The 24,288-nt window shown below is 31.0% G+C and overlaps 5 protein-coding genes across 6 annotated transcripts; 2 read left to right on the top strand and 3 right to left on the bottom strand.

Moving 5' to 3' along the window:
• Positions 1-2,937: 2,937 nt before the first annotated feature.
• LOC128955057 (pre-mRNA-splicing factor syf1 homolog) lies at positions 2,938-5,217 on the bottom strand. The gene is given in 2 exon segments (XM_054300690.1): positions 2,938-3,286; positions 3,288-5,217. Coding segments are annotated over 2 exon segments (1,689 nt in total). The 5' UTR covers positions 4,862-5,217; the 3' UTR covers positions 2,938-3,171.
• Positions 5,218-5,341: 124 nt separating this feature from the next.
• LOC128956067 (uncharacterized) lies at positions 5,342-6,264 on the top strand. Its single transcript, XM_054301749.1, has one exon. It carries the CDS (start codon positions 5,344-5,346, stop codon positions 6,262-6,264), a length of 921 nt encoding a protein of 306 aa, XP_054157724.1. The 5' UTR covers positions 5,342-5,343.
• A 357-nt stretch (positions 6,265-6,621) lies between these two features.
• LOC128955052 (sodium/potassium-transporting ATPase subunit alpha-like) lies at positions 6,622-10,039 on the bottom strand. 2 transcript variants are annotated; one of them, XM_054300685.1, is made up of 5 exons: positions 9,546-10,039; positions 9,120-9,486; positions 8,652-8,945; positions 8,445-8,556; positions 6,622-8,372 (listed from the first exon to the last, which is right to left on the bottom strand). In XM_054300685.1, exons 1-5 carry the CDS (start codon positions 9,897-9,899, stop codon positions 6,689-6,691), a joined length of 2,811 nt encoding a protein of 936 aa, XP_054156660.1. In that variant the 5' UTR covers positions 9,900-10,039; the 3' UTR covers positions 6,622-6,688. The 2 variants fall into 2 exon arrangements, with proteins under 2 accessions (XP_054156660.1, XP_054156658.1); XM_054300683.1 differs by having other exon boundaries at positions 8,652-9,486.
• Positions 10,040-10,544: 505 nt separating this feature from the next.
• On the top strand, positions 10,545-14,148 carry LOC128955064 (proteasome subunit beta type-7-like). The gene is made up of 5 exons (XM_054300700.1): positions 10,545-10,803; positions 10,878-11,198; positions 13,369-13,543; positions 13,620-13,771; positions 13,914-14,148. The coding sequence occupies exons 1-5, from the start codon at positions 10,733-10,735 to the stop codon at positions 14,029-14,031; spliced, it is 837 nt and encodes a 278-aa protein (XP_054156675.1). The 5' UTR covers positions 10,545-10,732; the 3' UTR covers positions 14,032-14,148.
• A 7,443-nt stretch (positions 14,149-21,591) lies between these two features.
• On the bottom strand, positions 21,592-23,040 carry LOC128955063 (RPII140-upstream gene protein-like). The gene has a single exon (XM_054300699.1). It carries the CDS (start codon positions 22,933-22,935, stop codon positions 21,880-21,882), a length of 1,056 nt encoding a protein of 351 aa, XP_054156674.1. The 5' UTR covers positions 22,936-23,040; the 3' UTR covers positions 21,592-21,879.
• Between the last annotated feature and the right edge of the window lie 1,248 nt (positions 23,041-24,288).

Raw genomic sequence — 24,288 nt, 5'->3', positions numbered from 1 at the left:
TTAATAAAATAAAATTAACAAAAAATGATATAATGCTATCATTAGATATTGTAAACCTTTTTACAAATATACCAATTAATATAGCAATTAATATATTAGAAAACTATTTAAAAAATTACAGTAATTTATCTAATTTAACTAGTTTACCAATTATAGAAATAATAAATTTAATAAAATTTTGTATGTCAAATAATACTTTTTTATTTAATGAAATATATTACAAACAAATAGCAGGTGCCCCTATGGGCTGTCCTCTATCACCTGTTATAGGTGAATGTATAGTTAGATTTATATTTGAAAAAGCTATTGAAACATTTAGCTATAAACCTAAATTTATTAAATTTTATGTAGTTGATTCGTTTTTAATTATAAATAAAAGATATGCCGATTTATTTGTGCAACACATAAATAAAACATGTAGTTATATGAATTCAATTAAATTTACAGTTGAAAAAGAAAATGATCAAGGTATTTTACCGTTTTTAGATGTTTTAATTAAAAAAGTAGATAATAAATTATATACAAGTGTATACCGAAAACCTTCCCATTCAAATAGGTATTTAAATTTTCGGTCTCATCATCCAATTCAATATAAAATATCTGTTATAAAAACTTTAGTAAATAGAGCTTTTAATCATTGCAATAATAATAAAGATCTCGATGATGAATTGAAWAATATATATAGTATTTTACTAAAAAATAACTATCCAAAAAATTTAATAAATATGATTATTAACAATACTAAATTAAATACAACTAGTCCTAATATTAATAAATTTGCATTTAATTTTTCAAACACTATTATACTTCCATATTATAAGGGATTAAGTCAACATTTAAAATGCTTATTCAATAAATATAATATTAAAGTTATATATAATAGAGGTAAAAATATAAAAACTTTATTAAAACATAATTTTAATGATAATATTTTAGATAAATCAGGTGTAGTATATGATATAAGTTGTACTAATTGTAACTGTGAATATATAGGAGAAACTAAAAGAAAGTTAAATAGTAGATTAAATGAACACAAAAAAGCTTTAAATAATTTCAATATAAAATCTAATATTGCTGAACATTCATTTAAAACAAAACATAATATAAATTTTAATAACCCTAAAATTTTAATTCACGAAAATAATAATAAATCTAGAAAATTTTTAGAAAAATGGTATATTGCTACTAATAAATTAAAAAATGTACCATTAATGAATGATAAATTTAACGATAAAACAAACATTCCTAATCAATATTTAGAATTTATTAATTAATTTTTAGTTTATTCCTACAGGAGCTGGCATTTGCCAGTTTCTGTGGGAGCAATGATTATATTATTGAATTTTTTGTACAGTATTTAAATGATTAGTAAACAATTTAAGTCAAAACTACCCAAAAAATATGTTTTATGGCACAAATAGGGTATCAATTATCACATTTCTGGTCACTCTCTCACATACCATAAGTACCTAATGACCAACAGTGCTGTCAGTTTGTACAGCAATTGCGCTGATGAAGGACAGAGACAATTACTGTCCGAAACAAATATTGCAATAATTTGTCCGCAATTAAGGCCGAAGACAAAAATCGGCTAAAATTTATGTCACAAATTGTGTGAGTAATAAAAGTTTTTCATTTATAAAACTTTTCAAGTTTTTTTTGAATATAATTATAATGTTTAACTTTTTATAAGATATATCTATTTTTGTTTAAATATATATAAATTGATAGTTTACTGTACATGAAAAATGTTTGAATAAGTATAAGTTATACTATAGCCATGCAAAACGTTATCTTTTTAATCCCTTAAATAAACATAAAAGGTATACATAGAAACTAATTTCGGATTAAAACGATATGATAATATAAATTGTATTGTAATAAATTTATTTTTGATGATGATAATGATAAAATTGATTAATCAAATTGATTTAAAATAGTATTGAATTTATTAATTTTGATAACAATGATATAGTACTAGTAGTAGTAGTAGTAGTAAAATGTATTATAAAGATTACTAAAAAACAAAATGATTTTTTATAGGTATTTTTAAGTAACTTTTTTTTCAATTAAAATAAAATTGTTACCCTCATCATCCTAATTATTATTATTGAAATAACATTGGTATAATTTATATATACAAAAATAATAATAATAATAATTAATTAATTAATTTGTACTGTATAAATAACAATAACAACAAAATAATTATTGATTGTGTGGTGTATAAAATTGATTTTTTTTAAACAAAAATTGTTTAAAACTACTAAATAATTGATAATTAATTAAATTAAAAAATAATAATAATAATCACAAAATAATTAATTGGATTAATCATATAATAGAAGGTTAACAACAACAACAAAAAATACGGTAATATTTTTTTTGTTGTTGACATCAATTAATTTTTGTTTCTCTCTCTCTCTCTCTCTCTCTCTCTCTCTCTCTCTCTCTCTCTCTCTCTCTCTCTCTCTCTCTCTCTCTCTCTCTCTCTCTCTCTCTCTCTCTCTCTCTCTCTCTCTCTCTCTAGTATAAAATTAATTAAAGTATAATTATTAATAGTATCACTGGTACCCCTAACCCCCCCCCATACCCCCGTATAATAGTAGATAAAATCATAATAATACAGTAGAATAGTACTGTACTATTAATTAGGTTAGGGGGGTTAGGGTGGGTACCTGTTTAGTTTGTTATACTGTATACTTATTTTTCTAATTAAATAAAAAACACTATCAAATAAATTTTCTACATTTAGCTGATCCGCACATACAATCAATGTCATTGATACTTTTTTTAAAAATATTTATAAACAAAATTTATGATAAATATATATATAATTATTTATTTTTCTTTTGAAAATAATTATTATATAATAATAAAAAAATAAAATACCGATAACTGATTTATTAATTTAGAGACACAAACACAGCAGTGGATGAATGATAAGTAATAAAATTAAATTATTTAAAAATAACTAATAATAAATTATTTACAAAATGATTGCCAAAATATATGATAATATGAAATAGAAATTCAATGAAAACAAATCAATTGTTGGCGCCAATTATCGGCGCTTTCAGATTAGACTCTTCGTTCGTAAGTCTGTCTCCAATTGGCTCATCGAAGTCGGTTCCTGTGCTTCACTACTACGGCTGCCACCGTTGACTGCGGCTACATCTGTGCGGTCATATAGTTGACTTGTGTGTTGAACGTCACGGCCACCGATCGCTTAATACGTAACATCTCTCGTATGGTGTATTCGTTTCTGTGTTTAGCCTCAAACTCTCCAAACGTTCCAGAAGTTGGCCGAAGTTCGCGGATCACACATTTGGCTGCAGTGGCCATATATGCCTCGGGCTCTGTCTATTTCACCCAACTTTCGCTCCAATTCGGCAAACTTTAGACACATATCCTGGGCCTGGCTATCATTCAGGACATCGATAGCCTTCTCGTAGATTTGTTGCGTATGAGTAACGCCAAACATTTCGGCCGCTTTTCGGACAAATATATTAAACAATTCGTATCGTTCTTCAGGTAGAACTGCTTGTACGGCCCGATCATAGATAGTCATCGCGTGTTTAGCTAATCCGTAATCTTCTTCGCATTTGGCGTACAATAGATAAAAATTTTTGGCAATTTTTTCCGAACAATTGGCCAAACATTGTTCAAATAGATCTCTGGCTCTTTCGAGTTTCGAGCCTTTATAACGTCTCAAAAATTTTGTTAAATAGGTGTTCCAAATATCGTAAACATTTGGCCACCGAAACAGTGATATACCTTTTTCGTAGGCTTTGAACGCCTCCTCATAATAGTTAAGTTCTTCGAGAAACAGACCGTAATTCATGATTGTTTGAGGTGTGGCTATCCTTAGCTCAATAATACGGTCGTAGACGGCTTTGGTTGTGGTAAACGTACCGAAACTTTCTTCGAGGTCGGCATACATGGACCAAATCTTCAGTGATTTGTATAACCGATTTTGTACCGGTTCCGTGTGGTCATGATAGGACACTTTCTTGGCCGATGGCGGCGGTGCTGCCGTAGCCCTGTACATGAGCTGTAGTGCTTGTTTCCAGTTGTCGTGTCGGAGCTCCATCTCAACCCATTCGCACCAAACAGCGGCCAAATCATCAACTTTGGTAAACGCCGCTGTAGTCGCCTTTTCGAATATCACTCGGGCGTCCTCTAACTGGCCATTTTGGTCGTAAAATTTACCAAAATTAATCCACAGTGTATGTACTTTGCCGACAGCCAACTTTGGATCTACGGTTTGTACGGCTTCGGTATAGACTTCGACCACTTGTTCGGGTTTTGACTCTAACAGTCCGACTCGTTTGTGCCATTCATCGACATTATGCGGATTCTGTCTTAAGGCTACACTATTCAACAGCAGAGGTCGCCTTTCGATTAGATCCTCGTAACGGGCTATTCGTAATTCAAGATCAATATCATCGTCATCGCTCAGATTTGTCATATCCATCGTTGCTTTAATCAGCTGTTCCTCACTCTGTGCGTAGGCGTCGAAAACTTGCGAAAAATCTTTGATCGTCGTTACCGACAGTAAGGCTTCTTCATAGATATCGCGTGACTTTTCAAACAAACCGCTGCGGATGTAGTACTCGGCCAACGATATCCACAGTATTCCCTGTTCATCGGCGTATCGTTTGATACCTTCGCGTATAATGGCGTTAACGTTAAGTGAGTGTACTTTATCGGGATTCTTGCAAATCAATTCACTCAATTCGGTCCACAACTGGTGCTTAGATTTGCCGGCTTTCGATAGAAAGTCGTCTCTGTTGACAATATCGGCCAATTTGATGGCCGCTTCGTCCAAACGATCGGCAGTAATCAAATTCTTCTGCATGTTTTGGCTGTAACTTTAAATATCGTTCTTTGTTGACGTTTCTCTTCGTTCGTAAGCTTGAAGTCTGTCTCCAATTGGCTCATCGAAGTCGGTTCCGATGCTTCACTACTACGGCCGCCACCGTTGACTGCGGCCAACATCTGTGCGGTCATATAGTTGACTTGTGTGTTGAACGTCACGGCCACCGATCGCTTAATACGTAACATCTCTCGTATGGTGTCTTCGTTTCCGTGTTTGACTTCAAACTCTTTCCAAACATTCCAGAAGTTGTTTTGTCTTTAATTGTTTGTCTGGTGATTGCGTTGGGATTTGTTTTCTCTTTCTTTGAAGACATGTCTGACTGAATGACTGTTTAAAATTTTAAATAAAATAATAATAATAATAATTGTTGTATTAATCGCGAGATTTTTGACGCGTGATTAATACAACAATTATTATTATTATTATTTAATTTAAAATTTTAAACAGTCATTCAGTCAGACATGTCTTCAAATAAAGAGAAAACAGAATCAACGCAATCCCAAGACCAACAGCAACTGGAGTTGGCAATCGATCGGGTGCTGGACAGAAGAATTCCGACTATTGTTGAACAAGTCGGCCAAATGCTTTTGGGCCGTCGGGACAGTCAGCAGCCAGTGAWACAGTCACCGCCGGTACAGTCATCGCCGGTACAGTCATCGCCGGTACAGTCATCGCCGGTACAGTCATTGTCATCGCCGGTACAGTCATTGTCATCGCCGGTACAGTCATCGTCATCGCCGGTACAGTCATCGTCATTGCCGGTACAGTCATCGCCGGTACAGTCATCGTCATCGCCGGTACAGTCATCGCCGGTACAGTCATCGTCATCGCCGGTACAGTCATCGCCGGTACAGTCATCGCCGGTACAGTCATCGCCGGTACAGTCATCGCCGGTACAGTCATCGTCATCGCCGGTACAGTCATCGCCGGTACAGTCATCGCCGGTACAGTCATCGTCATCGCCGGTACAGTCATCGCCGGTACAGTCATCGCCGGTACAGTCATCGCCGGTACAGTCATCGCCGGTACAGTCATCGCCGGTACAGTCATCATCGGTACAGCCGGTAGAACAGGCAGCTGCGCGTAGCGGCCGAAGATATCACACCCGTGGTATCAATAGTCATACCGCAGCTATACGACAGAACACAACTGCCCTGAAAAGGAACACAATGGCTGTCCGCAGGGACACTAAAGCGATAGGTTCTCGTACTCGATCCCGACGTAACCGGCGATCCAGGAGCCGATCGCACGACCGGAATCGCGCCAATCAGCGATGTACCGGATCGAGCGCTTGTAACTGCCATACTTGTCGGGTGAACCGTCGGCAAAACAGTCGGCGACGAAAAAGAAAGAGTCGACGCCGTCTTCAAAGAAAAAAGTGAATGAGAGTGTGTGTGTGTGAGGGAGAGTATGTGTGAGAGAGAGTGTGTGTGTGAGCCAAAGGCAGACTGATATCAAAACTTATTTACAAATTTCAATATCGATTAATCCGAAACACGAAACAGATGGGACACACATACTATTTGTTGGACAATCATTTGGCAGCCGATAAGTATCTGAAAGATTCACTCAATATTAAAATTTTCAAACAAATTACCCTTTAGTTTGTTAACTATTAATTTAAGATTTAAAAAAATAAAATAATCAAATTTATTGTACAGTATTATATTATAATTATTTAAAATCAAATACATTTACAATTCATAACATACAGTATATTTTAAAAAAAAGTTAGACTAAAAATTATAAATTATTAATGACTTATATTAGAGTATATATTGTATAAAATGCTAATAAAAACAGGTATTAATAATAGGTTTCCCGTTCAACACAACCTCCCGGATAGCGCCGGATAAGCCATCTGCGTATCTCATCGTAGATGAATATGATGACCGAAAATGGTAGAGCCGGTAGCCACCAGTGCCACTTCAATGGATACAATCGTAGAAACAGATCCATACCGGGACAGTAGCACAAAAAAGCGGCCAAAACTGTCTCGAATACCAGTGCAAAGTTGAGCACATGATTAGTCATTCCTTGTTGAATGATTGAGTTGCGTCGGGTCTTGCAGATGATCAGATCGGCCCATTGGACGATAACTATTGAGACAAAAAATGCTGTCTGACAGGTATACTCCAGTTTCTTGCGCTGAGTGTATGTCCACTGTTGGCCATAGGAATCGGTCAGATCGTTGATGGCTTTCGATTCCCATTTGGATCTAATGTTTAGAAGTCGTTTGGCCTTAAAACCCGATTCACCCATAACAACAAAATAGGTGAAGAAACCGGCCGCTGCCTGAATCATACCGATCTGGGCATAGGATAGTAGAATGAGTCGTTGATTAACCAGACTGTCCTTTTTGGAGTCTCTTGGCTTGCGTTTCATTATATCGCTTTCGGCTTTTTCGTAGGCCAGCGATATGGCCGGAACCATATCAGTGCCCAAATCTATACACAATATGGTTATAGTGCCCAACGGTAACGGTATACCAAGGACTATGAATAGTAGAAACGGTGTTATTTCGGGTATATTACTCGATAGAGTATAGGCTATGGATTTCTTCAAATTATCAAATATCAGTCTTCCCTCTTCAATACCCGTTACTATCGATGCAAAATTGTCGTCCAATAGTATCATATCTGCGGCCTGTTTGGAAACATCAGAGCCGGCGATACCCATTGCTACACCGATATCGGCCTTCTTGAGTGCCGGTGAATCATTGACACCGTCGCCTGTGACGGCAACGATAGCTCCCTGACGTTGAAAGCCCTCGACTATGAATAGTTTTTGTTGTGGCGATGTCCGGGCAAAGACAATCTCATTATGCGATCTGAGAATCGTATCCAACTGTTCGGGTGTCATGTCTTTGAGCTGTTGTCCGGGAACTATAGCTGCATTGGCTGCTCCCTCAGGCGATATAATACCCACGGCTTCGGCAATAGCTTTGGCAGTAATTGGATGATCTCCGGTAACCATAATTACTCGGATACCGGCGCTTCTACATTTGGCTACAGCATCGGGTACTGCAGCCCGTGGCGGGTCTATCATAGCGATCAGTCCCAAAAAACGGAGGCTATCTAATGGAAAGTTAGCCTTTTCTGTATCAAAGATAAAACCAGATGGAAACTGACTGATGGGTAGTTTGAAGTCACAGAAACCGATAACACGTTCGCCGAGTCCGCCCAATTTTTCGTAGGCGGCATTGAATGCCGTTTTCATGCCGTCGTCCAGCGGTTTGTCCTCACCGTTCATAAGTATAGTAGAGCACCGTTCGAGTATGCGTTCGGGCGCTCCTTTCATGCATAAAACATAACAGGAATCGGTAGATGAGTTGTCCTCAGTTTTATGAATCGTTACGTGATATTTGTTGGTCGAATTGAATGGTATTTCGCCAACTTTGGCATTCTTTTGGCGAATTTCGGCTACATTTCCGATAGCCATTTCCATACACTTCAGTATTGCCGACTCAGAGGCATCGCCGACACATTCTCTGTCCATTTTCAACACACAGAAAAAAAACAGTATCAATATTCCCGATATATATACTTTCAAGTAGTCATACCGTTTAAGAATAGGTAGATTTTCCTGATTGGCCTTAAACTCAGCTCTACTGCATAGACAACAGGCCCGACTCAATGCCTGCCAACCGATCGATGTCTTGTCGAATTGAACTCCTGGGGCGGGGAATGATAATCGATAGTTAAAATTGGTACCCGAAATAACTAAATGGACAATAATTATTGGCACAAAAAAAAGTTACGGTAAATACCTGTCCTATTCTCAGTAGTATCGGCTTCAACGATACGTCCATCAAACCACATGTGAGCCACAGTCATACGATTCTGGGTTAAAGTTCCCGTTTTGTCTGAACATATCGTAGATGTCGAGCCTAGAGTTTCGACTGCTTCCAAATTTTTTACCAAACAATTCTTGGCAGCCATACGTTTGGCTGTCAATGTTAGACAAACGGTTACAGTGGCCAACAATCCTTCGGGAACGTTGGCTACAATGATACCGATCAGAAATATGACCGCATCTAACCAATTGTAACCCATTATGAGGGCTATAATGAAAAATGATACGCCAAGAAAGATGGCAAATATAGTAATGATATTAATGAAATGGTGTATCTCTCGGGCTATAGGAGTTTCGCCCATTTCCAAGCCAGCGGTCAGACCGGCAATACGACCCATAATAGTACGGTCGCCCGTATGGACGACAACTCCCTGAGCGGTACCTTCAACACAGTTGGACGAGAAAAAGGCCAAATTCTTGGTTTCCAATGGATTCTCATTTGTCATCTCTGGTCCTCTCGGCTGTGGTTCCGATTCTCCGGTCAGCGACGAGTTGTCCACTTTGCAGCCGTCGGCTTTAATAATACGTATGTCGGCCGGTATCCGATCGCCGCCTTTTACTTCGACAATATCGCCCACAACTAGCTCTTCGGCGGGAATGGTATGCACTTTGCCGTCGCGCAGTACTGTAGCCGATTGTGGGACCAGTTTTTTGAACGACTCCATTATGGCAGATGACTTGGACTCCTGATAGTAGGAGAAGCAGCCGGTAATGATGACAACAACGGCCAATACTATACCCAAATATAGCTGTAATAATCAATGGTTAGAAAATCAATTTTTTTTTGTGTCACAATATTATTGAATACATTGTCTAATTCTGGTTCTTTGATTGAGAAATACTGTATACCATAGGCCAGAATACATAGGATAGCGCCCATCCATAACAATAGGGCAAATCCACCGAACAATTGGCCACAAAACTTGACCCATTCGGGCGTTTTCTTCGGCGGTGTCAAACTGTTTGGTCCGTCTCTATCGAATTTGGCTTTTGCCTGACCACTGGTCAGACCGGTTCCGGGTTTTGTTTCGAGTCGGGCGTACAGTTCATCGATGGCTATCTTGTGTTCATCCATAACCACTTCTTGTTTAAGTTCGTCCATCTTCTGTTGTTTTGTGTCTTTTTTCGGCTTTTTGGCCTTCGTTTCGGGTTTTTTACTCATTTTTTTGGTTGTTTTATTGAAAACTCGCAAACAATTCAATCACTTTTTTTTATTTGAATGTTGTATTCATCACCGGTTAGTAGTAATACTATAGTAATAACTTTTTTTTTGTATCGATATCTGTGGTAATAATACTACTAATAATTATCGATTGAATTGTTAAATAAATAATTAAAACAAAAATGATTTCACGCGCTTTGGATATTCAAAAAAAAAAAATAAAATAAATAAAAAATTGAATTAAAATCAAAATTCAAATGATTATTACAGTACTATAATAATATTGTATTATTAATAATAATTATTTTACAGTCAATTATTTTATAGTAATACTAAAATAAAAACTTTAAGTCACTTATATACAGTGTATATAAAGTTAGTACTAATGGAAAGTTATACTCTACTAAAAGTTTAATTGAATTTTTTAAATTTTTTTTGCATTATATTTCAATGTAATTGTTTTTGTTTAGTTAGTTAGGCCGGGAGGGTGGGGTTGGGGTTTGGGGTAGTGTATGAGACAATTTGATGGACAGTTAGCATAATAATAGCATTAAATTAATTGTTAACAAACAAAAAGTTTTTTTTCTGTCATTTCAATAACCAATATATGAATGTTTGAAAATATAGTTTTCATTTAATACTGTATTTTTTTAAACATTATTTATGTGAACGACTTGTGTCTGTCTATGAAATGCTGAATCATTTGTGAATTACAATCACTTATTATTTGATAATTGTTTTGTCAATCGGTTTGTTTGAGACAATAGTTTTGATTAAAAAAAAAAACAATTAAATCGGTAATTAATCGGTCAGTAGTGGTCAACAACAACAATATGTCAACATCGGTTGCCGGTATATGTCCTGAGTTGCCCGTCGGCGGCTTCTCCTACGAAAACTATCAACGGTTTGTTTGTTTTGTTTTTTTGATGACCAACTAATTTGATCCACTAATTGATGTCCACTTTTTTCCACAAACAGTAACCAGTTTTTAACAGCAAAAGGCTATCAGATGCCGAAGGCGACCAAAACTGGTACAACAATTGCCGGCATTATCTGGAAAGACGGCGTAATATTGGGTGCCGACACTCGGGCCACTGCCGATACGATTGTGGCCGACAAGAACTGCAAAAAGATACACTATTTGGCACCGAATATGTACTGTTGCGGTGCCGGTACAGCTGCCGACACGTTTTTTGTGACCAATATGATATCGTCGCAACTGGAACTGCATCGTCTGAACACTGGCAAAGTGGTGCCCGTAGTGGCCGCCAATCAGCTACTCAAACAGTATCTGTTCAGGTATTTAACCGATATATATATGTATACTGTTAATCCATAATTACTGATATTATTCATCATCGGTGGTGAACATAGACTAAGACATATTACAGACAATTGTTGCTTAAAGACATATCATATATGGTTATCGTTTTTTTGTTTAATTGATCCCAAAAGAGTTGGATTTTTCCTAATAGTTTATACAGTAATAAGTGATGTCTTCTTAGAGGTGGTCACTAAAAGGTGGCCTATGTTTACCTCTTTCTCTCTCTTTCTTTCTCTCTCTCTCTCTCTCTCTCTTTCATCAATTATCTCCGTGTGGGCTATAATTATATCTAATAAAAAAATATTACCTAAAATTTGCATCAATTTTTTTTAGGTATAAATAATTATAATAATAAGTGTTTGAGCTATTATACCGATTGTCTATTATTTTTTGTTGTTGTTGTTGAAATTTTTTAATTAAAAATTACATTACCGGAAATTATTTTAAAAAAAGCTAAAATAGAGGTTATACTGTATGATAATATTATTTTTAAAAACTACCGGCAATTTATATTTGACTTTTATATTATTTAAAAAACATATTTTTAGATTATGTTAGTAAATGTTGTAATTTTTTTTCAATTACCGGTACTTTTTGTTGTTGGTGTTGTTGTTTATTAGTTTGATAGTGAAAAATATTAACTAAATTTGCATTAACTTTTTTTTAGGTATAAATCATTATAAATGATTCATTTATATACATATTTATATATTATATATATAACTTTTGATACTATAATTTGTCTATTTTAGACATTTTATATCATAATATACTTATAACTTACTTAACTAATAGTCGGGGGTACTAATTGCTTTAAAAAAACTTACCGGTAATTTATAAAACAATTTATTATCTTTATATGTTTTATTATATTAAACTTACTTATATTAAAAGTATAACCTATATTAAGATAGCGATGATTGTGTTATAATAATAAATATATGGGAAATGCTATCTACAAACAAAAATCTCAATACAAATGCAAATTTGATGTGATTTAAAAAAATAAATATATTTTACTTTACAATCAAATAACGTTAAAACTAATTTCAACGATCACTACCTTTTAAAATGAAATAAAATAAAAACTCGAGCAATGATATCATTAATTTATGTTTTTTTACTGTATATAAATTTGTTTCTTATCTTTTTTTAAAATGTGTATATAATTTCAAACAAAAATATAATCTAAATTGTGTTTTATTACAAAACAGCATCACTTAAATAGTAATATGAAAATTGTTTTTGAATTTGAATATCAAATGTGATTATTATTATTATATAATGATTTTTTTCTCAACATTTGATTTAAGTGGTGTGAGATTTTTTTTGGTTATCATTAGTATTAGTATTATTTCATTGAATCAATTTTCTGTTTAATTCAAAAACTATATAAAAAGAAAAATTATAATTTTTATTTATCTAAATATAATATACTCTATTATAATAGTCTCTCTCTCTCTATATATATATCTAAAAACTGATTTGAAGGTTAGGTCAGTGTTTTAAAAAGACATTTGATTTGTATTTGAAAGCATATTTATAGTATAATTTTTATGTACATTTATTTATGGGATAGACTTTAAATATATATATATAATAATTTTTATGAATAGTTTAGTTTTTTTTTGATTTTTTTTATATATCAAGATTAAGGAAATACAACAAAACATAACTTTAAACATAACATTATTTTGAAAGCCCTTATGAATAGAAAACGATTGTTTTGATTAAAAACAATAATAATTCTGTTATCAAAAGAGACTTTAAAAAACAGAAAATATAAAATAACTATTTTATTTGAATGTCAAAACTTAAGGGTCAGTCAGGGGTTTACCTATTCAAGTGTGTGTGAAATAATGAGAGAGAGAGAGAGGTATATGTTATGTAAAAAGGGGTCTAACAGACATACAGACAGACTCAACACAATTATTGACCGAAAGGCTCGTTATATTATCCATTCATTCATCAAACAAATAAAAAAATAAATAAAATCATACATTCCTTAAGCAATTTTTATGCCTGATTTCAATTTCAAAACTGGTTTTATTGTTGTTGTCGACGTTGTTGTTGTTGTTTATATCTAACAAGATAATTGGTCATTGATTATTAATATATATATATTGTTTTTTTTTTGTTGATCAGATATCAGGGACATGTCGGTGCAGCTCTGGTACTGGGAGGTGTCGACAATAACGGACCGAAATTGTTTTGCATTCATCCGCACGGCTCGACCGATAGCCTACCCTATGTGACTATGGGTTCCGGCTCTTTGGCCGCAATGGCTGTGTTCGAGTCCGGCTGGAAACCCGATATGAATGTATGTATTTGTTGGGTTTTAATAATTTTGTCGGTAATTAATAAACTATTGTTTTTTTTATTTATTATGTGATTAGCTTGAAGAGGCCAAAAAGTTGGTCAGAGACGCCATAGCCGCCGGCATATTCAACGATTTGGGCTCCGGTTCTAATATCGATCTGTGCGTTATCACCAAAGCTGGTGTCCAATACTTGCGCACCTATGAAGAGGCTAATAAAAAGGGGCAACGGTTTGTGACCCCTCTATATATCTCTCTTTTTCTCAAAAATCTATTATGTGATAATCACGTATTCAAATGACTCTGAATTTGATTGATTGATATAATTATTTTTGTGTATAATTTTTCTCTCTCTTTGGTTTGGTGTCACCAGACAAGCAAAATATAATTTCAAAAGAGGAACAACTGCTGTATTGACAACTAAATCGATTCCATTGGAAGTGGAGGAGACTATTGTCCGACACACTACCGAAGCGATGGACACTTCCTAGATATTGGAAACCCTATTAGACTTTTTTTTAAAAAAAAGTTTTCACTTATTTTATTACTACCGTATTATTAATATTATTATTGTAATTTGAATGTACTTTTTTCATGTGGAAGTTTTAATTAATTAATTAATTAATAAAACAAAAAAATGATAAACTTTTTGTTTTATTTTTTATGAATAATATTTCTAATAAAATGTGGTTTCTTTTTTCTAAAAAATTTTTTTTAGTGATTTATATACTTTATTTGTAACACAAAAATATTTTTATGCTATTTAGTGTGTCTTAGTTATTGACAGATATTATATAAATTTATATACAGTTTATGTATTTTTTATGCAATTGTTATGTATGTATTGAAAAAAATTTATGGTATTTTAATTGGGAGGGGGTTTTGATCAACAACAAAAAAATTTGACTGATTTTGTGATCAATTGAATGTCAAAAATACATACAAAAGCATTATTTATACGGAAGAAAAAGTCACCAAAAAATTTTTTTGGATAATATTTTTTGTTACTAAAAACTATAATTTTATTGGAAAAATATGGAAACATTTTTTTCTCTTATCAATTCACTATAATTTTCTAGTATTATTTTTTTTATAATATACAAAATGTAAAGTTAAAAGTTTTGTTGTTACCTACCGGTGCTCCAATAATAATAATAATAAGTGCTGCTTATACACTGTATTATACATTTTTTGATTTGATATGTATTTTATATATGCTTATATACTGTACAGTATTATGTAGTAGTTTTCTGTGATTATTTGCCCACAAATATATATATATATCATTTCCTCTTTATATACCGGTATAAAAAAATTTATATATTGATATACTATATATATATTTCTATATGTTATATATATCATAACAACCAATCTATTATGTAATGAATTTTTTGTTGATAAAAATACAGTTCAGTTAGAACTATGATTATTGCCAGACCTATTGCATTGGTAAGTAAACCTGCATTTAATAATAATAATAATAATAAGGGGATCGGTAGGTTTGGTCGTCAAATAAAAAATTACAATATATGTGTGAATTAAGTGGCAATAGGAGAGTACAGATACAGTTACAGATAGATATGTAAATTATATATATATATATATACTGTATTTATATACCTGTAGTATATCTGAACTCTATTGTATAAGTCCGAGTCCTTGACATAACGGTGCTTATCTATCTCTTTGTGTGTGTGTGTTTAGGCCTGTTATTTCACAAACCAAGTGGTGGTACCCTTTTTTTCTCGGGCGAGATATCTTATACACTGTAGAGATGATGAAGACTACTACGAGTTAAACCAGTTTCATGACTACTACTACTGACAGTATTGCTAACTAACTCTCTTAAGAGAGTGGCGTTAACTATCTTAACAAACAGACTGAGCTCTCTCTCTCTCTCTCTCTCTCTCTCTCTCTCTCTCTCTCTCTTTGACTGACTGACTGTGCTATCATTGACTATAATTTTGTTAGATCCCATTTCTCTGTAGAAAAAAATAAAATAAAATAAATAACTAAAAAAATAAATCTGATGTTTCGGTAGTATTTTTTGTTACTTTACTCAACTTTTCACTCCTCTCTCTCTCTCTCTCTCTCTCTCTCTCTCTCTCTCTCTCTCTCTCCAAATACATAACCAAAACAAAATGCCAAACAATCGGTCAACCGATGCATGCATTGATTCATTCAGTCATTTACATCGCATTTAAATGACAGCTATGTGTGTGTGTGTGTGTTGTGTATGGCATCTAAATGAAGGGTTATGTTTGTTGTTGTGTTAGGGATTAACAGCTAATGTATGACTTTTTTTGATTATATATGTAATTTTGTTGTGATAATCACACAATCGATTAATGACCGACTAGTGCTGTACAGGTATGTGATGTGTGTGTGTGTGTGTGCTATGCAATATTCATAAGACACACACACACACACACACACACACACACACACACACACACATCATATACCCGTACCTTGAATTTTGACGATTTTATAGACAAAAAAAACTTAAGGTTATAAAAAACAAACCAAATCATTGTATAAAATATAAGACAATCATAAAACAACAACAAACTATTGGGTTATATGATAATGATTTATAACATTTAATCATTAGATAATCTTTTTAAATTAAAAAAAAATTATTCTTAAAATATTCAGTTATTTTTATTATCAATGGGTATAAAATTAATGACCTAAACTTTTTTTACAATATCATCGCATTAGATATCAATCTATATCTGTATTCATTAGGTGTGTGTGTGTATGTCTGACTGTTAAATATATATATATATATATATACAGTAGAGTATATATGGCATACATTTGGCCCACAAATATAAAGCTTATATTGACTGATGGATAGGTAGGTGTGGGTGTATAGGTGTGCGGTATAGTATGTGGTGGTGGTTGAGGTCAGTAATGTGAAGGAATTTTTGTTTGTTTGTTATGTAAAACAAAATCCACCAAAAAAAAGATATAGATCTTTCAGATCTCTCTCTCTCTCTCTCTCTCTCTCTCTCTCTTCAAGTGTTTAACCAAACCATAAAAAACTTGCATAATATTCAACCAGTTTTTTTCTCTGTACTCAAACAATTTGTTTCATTATTATCATTATTATTATTACTGTATTATTATTATAACAGTATAACTGAACACATATTTATTGGTAATGCAATGATCTGTTACTTCTTCTTCTTCTTCATTATTATTATTATTCTTCTGCTAAATGATAAGGTTTTTGTGTTTTGCAAATAGTTTTCTGTATTGTTGTCGTTGTTGTTGTTGTTTAGTCCTATTATTCTTCTTCTTTTTTTTATTCATTTTTCTTAATTTCATTCATTTGTTAGTTTGAAGAGATTTATGTCAGTGCCGTAAAACTTGATAACAATTTATTATATATATATATATGATATATAATATTTATTATGTAAAGTATTAATGTGTATTTGTCTTTATATATGTGTGAGTATGGGAAAGCCTAACATAACAATGTGTGTGAGATAGTTATACCCCACCAACTCATACCGTATAGACCAGTGCTTTACACCGTAAAACCTCTCTCTCTCTCTCTCTTATCCAAAAATTATTGTATAATATAACAAAACATGAGATTATATACCTTATACATGATATACATTATACAGTTATATAATTTATATTTATACGGGTATATACCGYACACACACACACACACACACACACACACATTGACTTATACACATACATACATAAGCATACATACTATACAGACAAAACCAAACTGTTGAAGTGTTAGATTGAAGACTCAGATCCACTGGTCAGGTATGTTTTAATAATAATAATAATAATACCCATACCCTCTCTGCACCTTTTATACTCATCCAGAAAAAATGTATTGTGTAATACAAATACTATAAAACTATATATATATAAATATAAAATATATATAATAACCACACAATACAATCCACCCGTTCCCAGAGCACATACATACACACATACTAACCACTACAGCCTACACTCCGGAGTCCGGAAGAGCTGATCCCATATCACAGGCATTTAATTTTCATGAGCCATAAATACATACAATTCATATCATTTAAAAAAATAGTACTAATAATAATCATAATAATAATAATAATACTATTTTTGTTTTAAATACTTAATTAGATTCACATTAATGTTAGTTAGTCTCTACAAAAAACTGTTAAGTCATGTATTGTTAATTATGAAATGAATGGCTATTTAATGTTTAATCCAATTAACTTACAAAAAATATATTGTATTGTATACTATATATTATGATAATTAAATAGATTTTTAATATATCTAATGTGTCAATTCATTTGCATTTTTTTTCTTTATTAGTATTATTATTATCTGCTAATCAATTTTTAAATGTTAGGTTATATATATATATATACAGTATATATAAATACCTGTATATGAAAATAATAATAAATAGCGGCGGCGGTGGTGGTGGCGGGTGTGGCCGTTCATGAGGCTATTAGTGCTGATTATATTCAATAATAATTACATCTAGAGTTATCATAAATTTATATATATATGTATGGTATGACCCCCTAACCTTCACATAGCAATCACAGGTGCAATCAAATTACAGGTAAAGTATAGTCGACCACAAATATACTATATATATATAAGTTATATATTTATAACTTAGTTTGTTTCGGCTCTGGGAAAAGGGATTTACATTTAATATGATATATTAATATACATATTATTGTTATACATAACAGTACAGTACATCCAGTTTATTGATTTATTCATTTTAATTTTTTTGTTGTTGTTTTTTTTGCTATAAAAAACTTATATATATATTATTATATGTATAACTTTTTAGTAATAGCTCTCTTTTTTTGTTGTTGTTGTTGTTGAGATATGCAAAAAATACACTAAATTTTAAATAATTTACACAACAGTTATATCATTTTTTTGGATAACAGGATATACAGTATATATATTAGATACCAATATAACAACAACACATATTCTGTATATATATATATAAATATGTAGTTCACAAAGTAATTGTAGTCAATATTATTATTTAATATTAATAATACAGTAATAAGTTTTTGATATTATTTTTTATTGTAACAGTACTTCCCATTGAAAATCAAGAAATTATTATTATTATTATTAGTTGGGAACTCTTTGGCCTCTCTTTTATATAAATATATAAAAATTTATATACAATTTATTATATTTCGTAAATTTCAAAAAATCTATCAAAAATAACCGCATTATTCTCCCACACTATTAATAATAATAATAATAATACCACAAAAAAATTATATAATGTATAATATACACTAATATTTTTTACGTATCCCCCGATGTTTGAGTTAAAAGCGTCATAAAAATTATAAAACTTATTAATATTTTTAAAAAAATAACACTCAATAAAAAACAACACAAATTTAGTCAATCTTATTGTGATTACTACTACTACTACATGAATATACAATTTTAATTAATTAATTTAAATTAAAAAAAATAATAATTTAAATAAACATGAAAAGCTATTCACATAACTTACTTTAACATTGCAATTGAAAATACATAAAAAATATATTTGTTTAAAAAATTGTTTGATTAGCAAACTTATTAACAACAAAAAACAATAATATTAAAGTTTTAAAAAATTCAACTATGTTTGTTAGTCAACATTTATTTTTGATATTATAATTAAATTATAAGTAAATAATATTTTTTGAATAATAATAATAATATAAAAATAATAAAAACAATTGTGTGTGCAATGCATATGTATTCAGTACTAGTCCACTACTACTATATTATTAAATATAATTATTGAATCAAATTTTTAAATAAGTGCTAAATATAGTTTCATGTATGTTATATATGCAAACAAACAAAAATTATGCATATATAATATTATAATTTATTAATTATTTAATTATTATTTTGTGTGTACTTTAATATCGGTCAATGTCTAGTCACCAGAATAATGATGGCAATAATAATAATAATAATAATAATAATAGTCATAAAAAAATTTGTTTTTAATTATTTATGATAATATAGTTTACAATATACTACCACACAGTATCAGTGTTAGGATATAAAATTTTTTAAATAATAAATAAAAATAATAATAAAAACACAAATAAAATAAATTAAAATACACACATATATACTCATAAAAAGTAATTAAAAAACAGTTTTGTTAATGAATTTTTTTTTAAAATACAGTATATTTTTAAGAAAATAAAATATATTTAATATTGAGAACTGACTGCAAATTTTTCGTTAGTTTTTTTTATGTGTATGTTTTGGTTTTGTTTAAAATAATTATTATTTTCATTCAAAAAACAAAACATAAAATAACAATAACAACAACAACGACGACGAAGAAAAAAAAACTTTTTAAAGTTTATGTAAGTTTTTGATATAAGATATATAATATTTGTCTTTTATAAGTGACTTTTTTTACTTTACAGGAGAGAGAGAGAGAGAGAGAGAGAGAGAGAGAGAGAGAGAGAGAGAGACAATAATATATTTTTATTCAGTATTAGTAGTAGTAGTGGTAGTAGTGGTGCTGTTATGTAATATAAGTAATGGTGTTCTGGGAAAATGATTTCATGAGATCTCATATGACAACTAATTTGGCAAAAAGATATGCCAACCCTTGTCTACCTCTCTCTCTCTCTCTCTCTCTCTCTCTCTCTCTCTCTCTCTCTAATATCTCGGAAGTGAGTTAAGGTTAATATAAGAGACACAGAGTTTTTTATATATATATATATTTTATCTGTAATACCGATAAAAGCAATTACAAGATAGTTGTGCTTAAGTAGTACTGTATATACTTTTACCGTATGATCGCGCAAACTACTACTGCCCCGAGTTGTTGTAGTTATTTGATTTATATATTGATTTATATACAGTATATATGTATTATATATATATATAAATAAAAAACTTGCTTGATAAAAATTGTTATTTATTTTTAGACTGGTGATTTATTTAAACTGTAATTTGTTATAATTATTTTCCAAAAATTATAATATATTTATAAATAGAAAATAATCTTATTCAAATTTTTATTAAACTAAATTACTGGTCATCAGTAATAAAATTTAGAGAGAGAGAGAGAGAGAGAGAGAGTATTCAGAGAGTCAATATTATTTAATATGATAGTTAACTTTTACAACAATTACCTATATATATAAAGTTATACAAGTATTCAAAATAATTTCAATATACTGTATAAGTACTTAGATAACTAAACATTTTTAGAAATTTAAGACAATTTTTTTCAATCCAATTATAAAACTTTATACTATATAAGAACTATATATATATAAATTTTATATAAAAATAATAAAAGCATTTTTAAAAAATATATATAAATTTCCTGTACATTCCTGATAAAACATTAATGTGTGGGGAAAACGGTAACAATTGAATCATTTTGAAATAATACAGGAGTCCAGGAGTGTGTTTGCACTAAACGCTTTTGTATGTATTATATATTATACTACAGTATATAAATTTATATATAAAACTATATATTATATTATTTATGACTTTATGATTACAATAACAAAACAACCGTATGATTATTACAATTGTTTGCGTACTTTAATATTTTGACATCTATTTAAAAGCCATTTTACTACTATTTTGTTACTTTTAAAAAAAACTTTTAACTTATTTTCTTTGACTGATTTGACTTACATTTCAGGACATGTCTTGAGAGAGAGCTTTTAAAAAATAAAATATAAAAAAATCAAATCTTTTGTGTTGTGTTTGCCTTTTATGTATACATATATAAAAAAATCCATTTCTCGTTATATAACACATAGAGGAAAGCAATTTTCTTTCATCTAATTTTTTTTATATATATACACATTTTGATTGTATACTAATAATAAATAAATAAATCTCAAATAGCATTCAAATCAAAAAATATAATAGCATTCAAAGTGAGAAAAAGATTTAAGCTTTCAAAAAAATCATTTGATTATATATCTAATACCGTATATATACATACAGTATATATATATTTTTTAGCCCAAACAATGCCTATTAATTCAAATCCCCCGACATAACTACCGTACACTTATACCTGTACTGATAGTAGTAGTAGTAGTAGAAGTAATAGTAGTTAAGTGGTATTCACAATAAACTTAAACAAATTTACACAAAAATTTTATATTAGTTTTTTTCAATCTATCATTTTATTTCCTAACAATTTATCAAAAACTAAAAAAAAATTTGTCTCCTACTTAACGGCAGGAAAAAAACTAACATTTTTTTTTCGTTAACTCTGTCTATATAGTGAAACAAAATTTTTAGCTAATTATCACTCAAGTGTTTGACTGTTGACCTGTTTGTTGTTGCGGTGGTTGTGATGGTTGTTGTTGTTGTGGTTGATAGAGAAGAACCGAATCTTTTTGATTGTCTGTACGCCACTTGTATTCACTGTTACCGTCGCTATAGTTATGGACAGCCAAATGATTCTGATAGCGAACGTGACGCCAGTGTCGGTACTCGGGAACCGATGTATTGAACGACCAGATGGCCAGTTTGGCGCCCGAAGCAAAAAGGGCACCAATGATCGATCCGAGTACACCGGATACGGCCATTGCCCTCAAACCTAATTTCATTTTCCAGGCCGCGCACAATAGGGCACCCGAAGCGCAACAGTCGCGATAGTAGATATCGTTTCGGTAGGTAATGGCCGTTGTGGTCAGTGTCGATAGTACACCAGAAAACAGGGCCATTCGCCAACACCACCGCCAGCCGTGTCGGCCAAGATTTATGAACATCGCGTCCCGTATACGACGTTGGCCTTCGAAATGGCCGCGAAAGACATAGTCGTTGTGTCGGCGGACAAAGTCAAAGATGGCAGCCTTGTTGTTGACAAGACCGCCGTAGAGAAAGCCGCCCATTGCGCCGTAGGCTACCGATTGCATTATAAATGATATTTCGGGATTGTCTTCGCCGTCCAAATGTTCCGACCACATCAGTCGTATCCTATCGTAACCGGTTTCGTTATCTTTGACAAACTGTCGCCGATAATCATCGGCACTGGTGTCCACTTTTCGTTGATATAAATACTTAATACTCTGCCAAATGGTTAGCGAACCGATAAAATCCGTATACGCTTTGCTATTGTTGTCAAACTCGTTGATAAACTTCTTGTTGTTGTTGTCATCAGTGGTGGGAATATCAGTGTCGGCAATGATATTATCTCTGATGATATTGTCATCATCAGCGGTGGCGGCGGAGGCGGCAAACACCGCAAATCTATTGCCGATCCTATCAGTCAATAGCCGGCAAACTGTCTTAATCACGGATGTGTTGTTGTTGTTGTTGTTGTTGTTGTCATCGCTTGTCTTGTAGTTGTTATTCAAACACATCTTTTGTTTGTTTGTTTGTTTGTCTGTGTCTGGGATTAAGCCATCAAATCAATGGTTAGATTATTATTGTTTTCAAATCTCAATTAAAAGTCACGCATTGTTTTTGTTTATAATATTATATATGTTTTGGTGTGAAACACATGTTTTGTTATTAACAATACTATTATACTGTATATTATAATACATATGGTTTGACGCAAACGCAATGCAATGGCAAATACTATTGACTATTATTTAACTATACATTTAAATGTATCGTTAATATACAGTACAGGAAAAAATAATAATAATAAAATGTTTTGCATTGCATTGCATTCATTATAATCACTCACTTTTATTTATTTTTTAAAAAAATAAATATTAATTATAAATTTACTAATTTTTTGATGACTGATTTGTGTGAAATCAACAAAAAAAAACATGTGAAAAACATTTGCACACAATTGCATATTTTTTTCGTCAAACAACAACAACAAATTAAATAGGGATTAATATTTTTTTTATATAATATATTGAATATTTGAGGATATTTTTTATAATAAAAAAATCAATCATTCATAATATTAATAATAAATATTATTATTATTATTATTAAAATATAAATCTATTATAAAGTTATTCAAAAAAAAGATTATGCAAACAAAAATAATAATAAAGTGCTAATCGATAATCAAACAACAAAAAAGTTTAAATAAATACATATATAGTTTATTTAGAAATAATAAAGTGCTAACAAATAAGTTTTTCAAATATCTATCATATTTTGTGTCTACTTTTTTGTTTAATAAATATGTTTAAAACAATACTACATTATTATTAGTATTAGTAGTATTATTATTACCTAAAATATTTAATAAATATATATATACGGTATATAAATTTTATATTAGTTATGCAACACAAAACTTATATTTATAGGAAATAAAGATATTACTACAAAAATATTTTTTTAATATATATATATATATTGTATGAATTATTATTATATAAATAACGGTATATAAATAATATAAAATAATAATAATATTTTATTTTGAAATTGTTTATTACTTTACGAGTATTAAAATCAGTTACGCGTCGGATATACCATATATATTGATTTACTTATGATTTTTGTTTGTTTGTTATCTAACCACTGATTTGTGTGTTTTTTATTAATGAAAAGAAAATATTTATAGTAAAAAAAACCACCAAAATTGTTGATTAAAAATCATTATCAATGAGAGAGAGAGAGAGAGAGAGAGAGAAAGAGAGAGAGAGAGAGAGAGAGAGAGAGAGATAAAAAAATAATTGAACTGAACTGTCATTTGTTAAGAGATGTGTGATTTACGTTATACAGTATAATACAGTAAT

The sequence above is a fragment of the Oppia nitens genome, unplaced genomic scaffold (genome assembly GCF_028296485.1).
Source record: "Oppia nitens isolate AA-2021 unplaced genomic scaffold, nextdenovo-longstitch-racon4-pilon3 scaffold2_pilon_pilon_pilon, whole genome shotgun sequence".
Lineage (NCBI taxonomy): Eukaryota > Metazoa > Arthropoda > Arachnida > Sarcoptiformes > Oppiidae > Oppia > Oppia nitens.
This window is presented reverse-complemented; position numbering and strand designations above follow the sequence as displayed.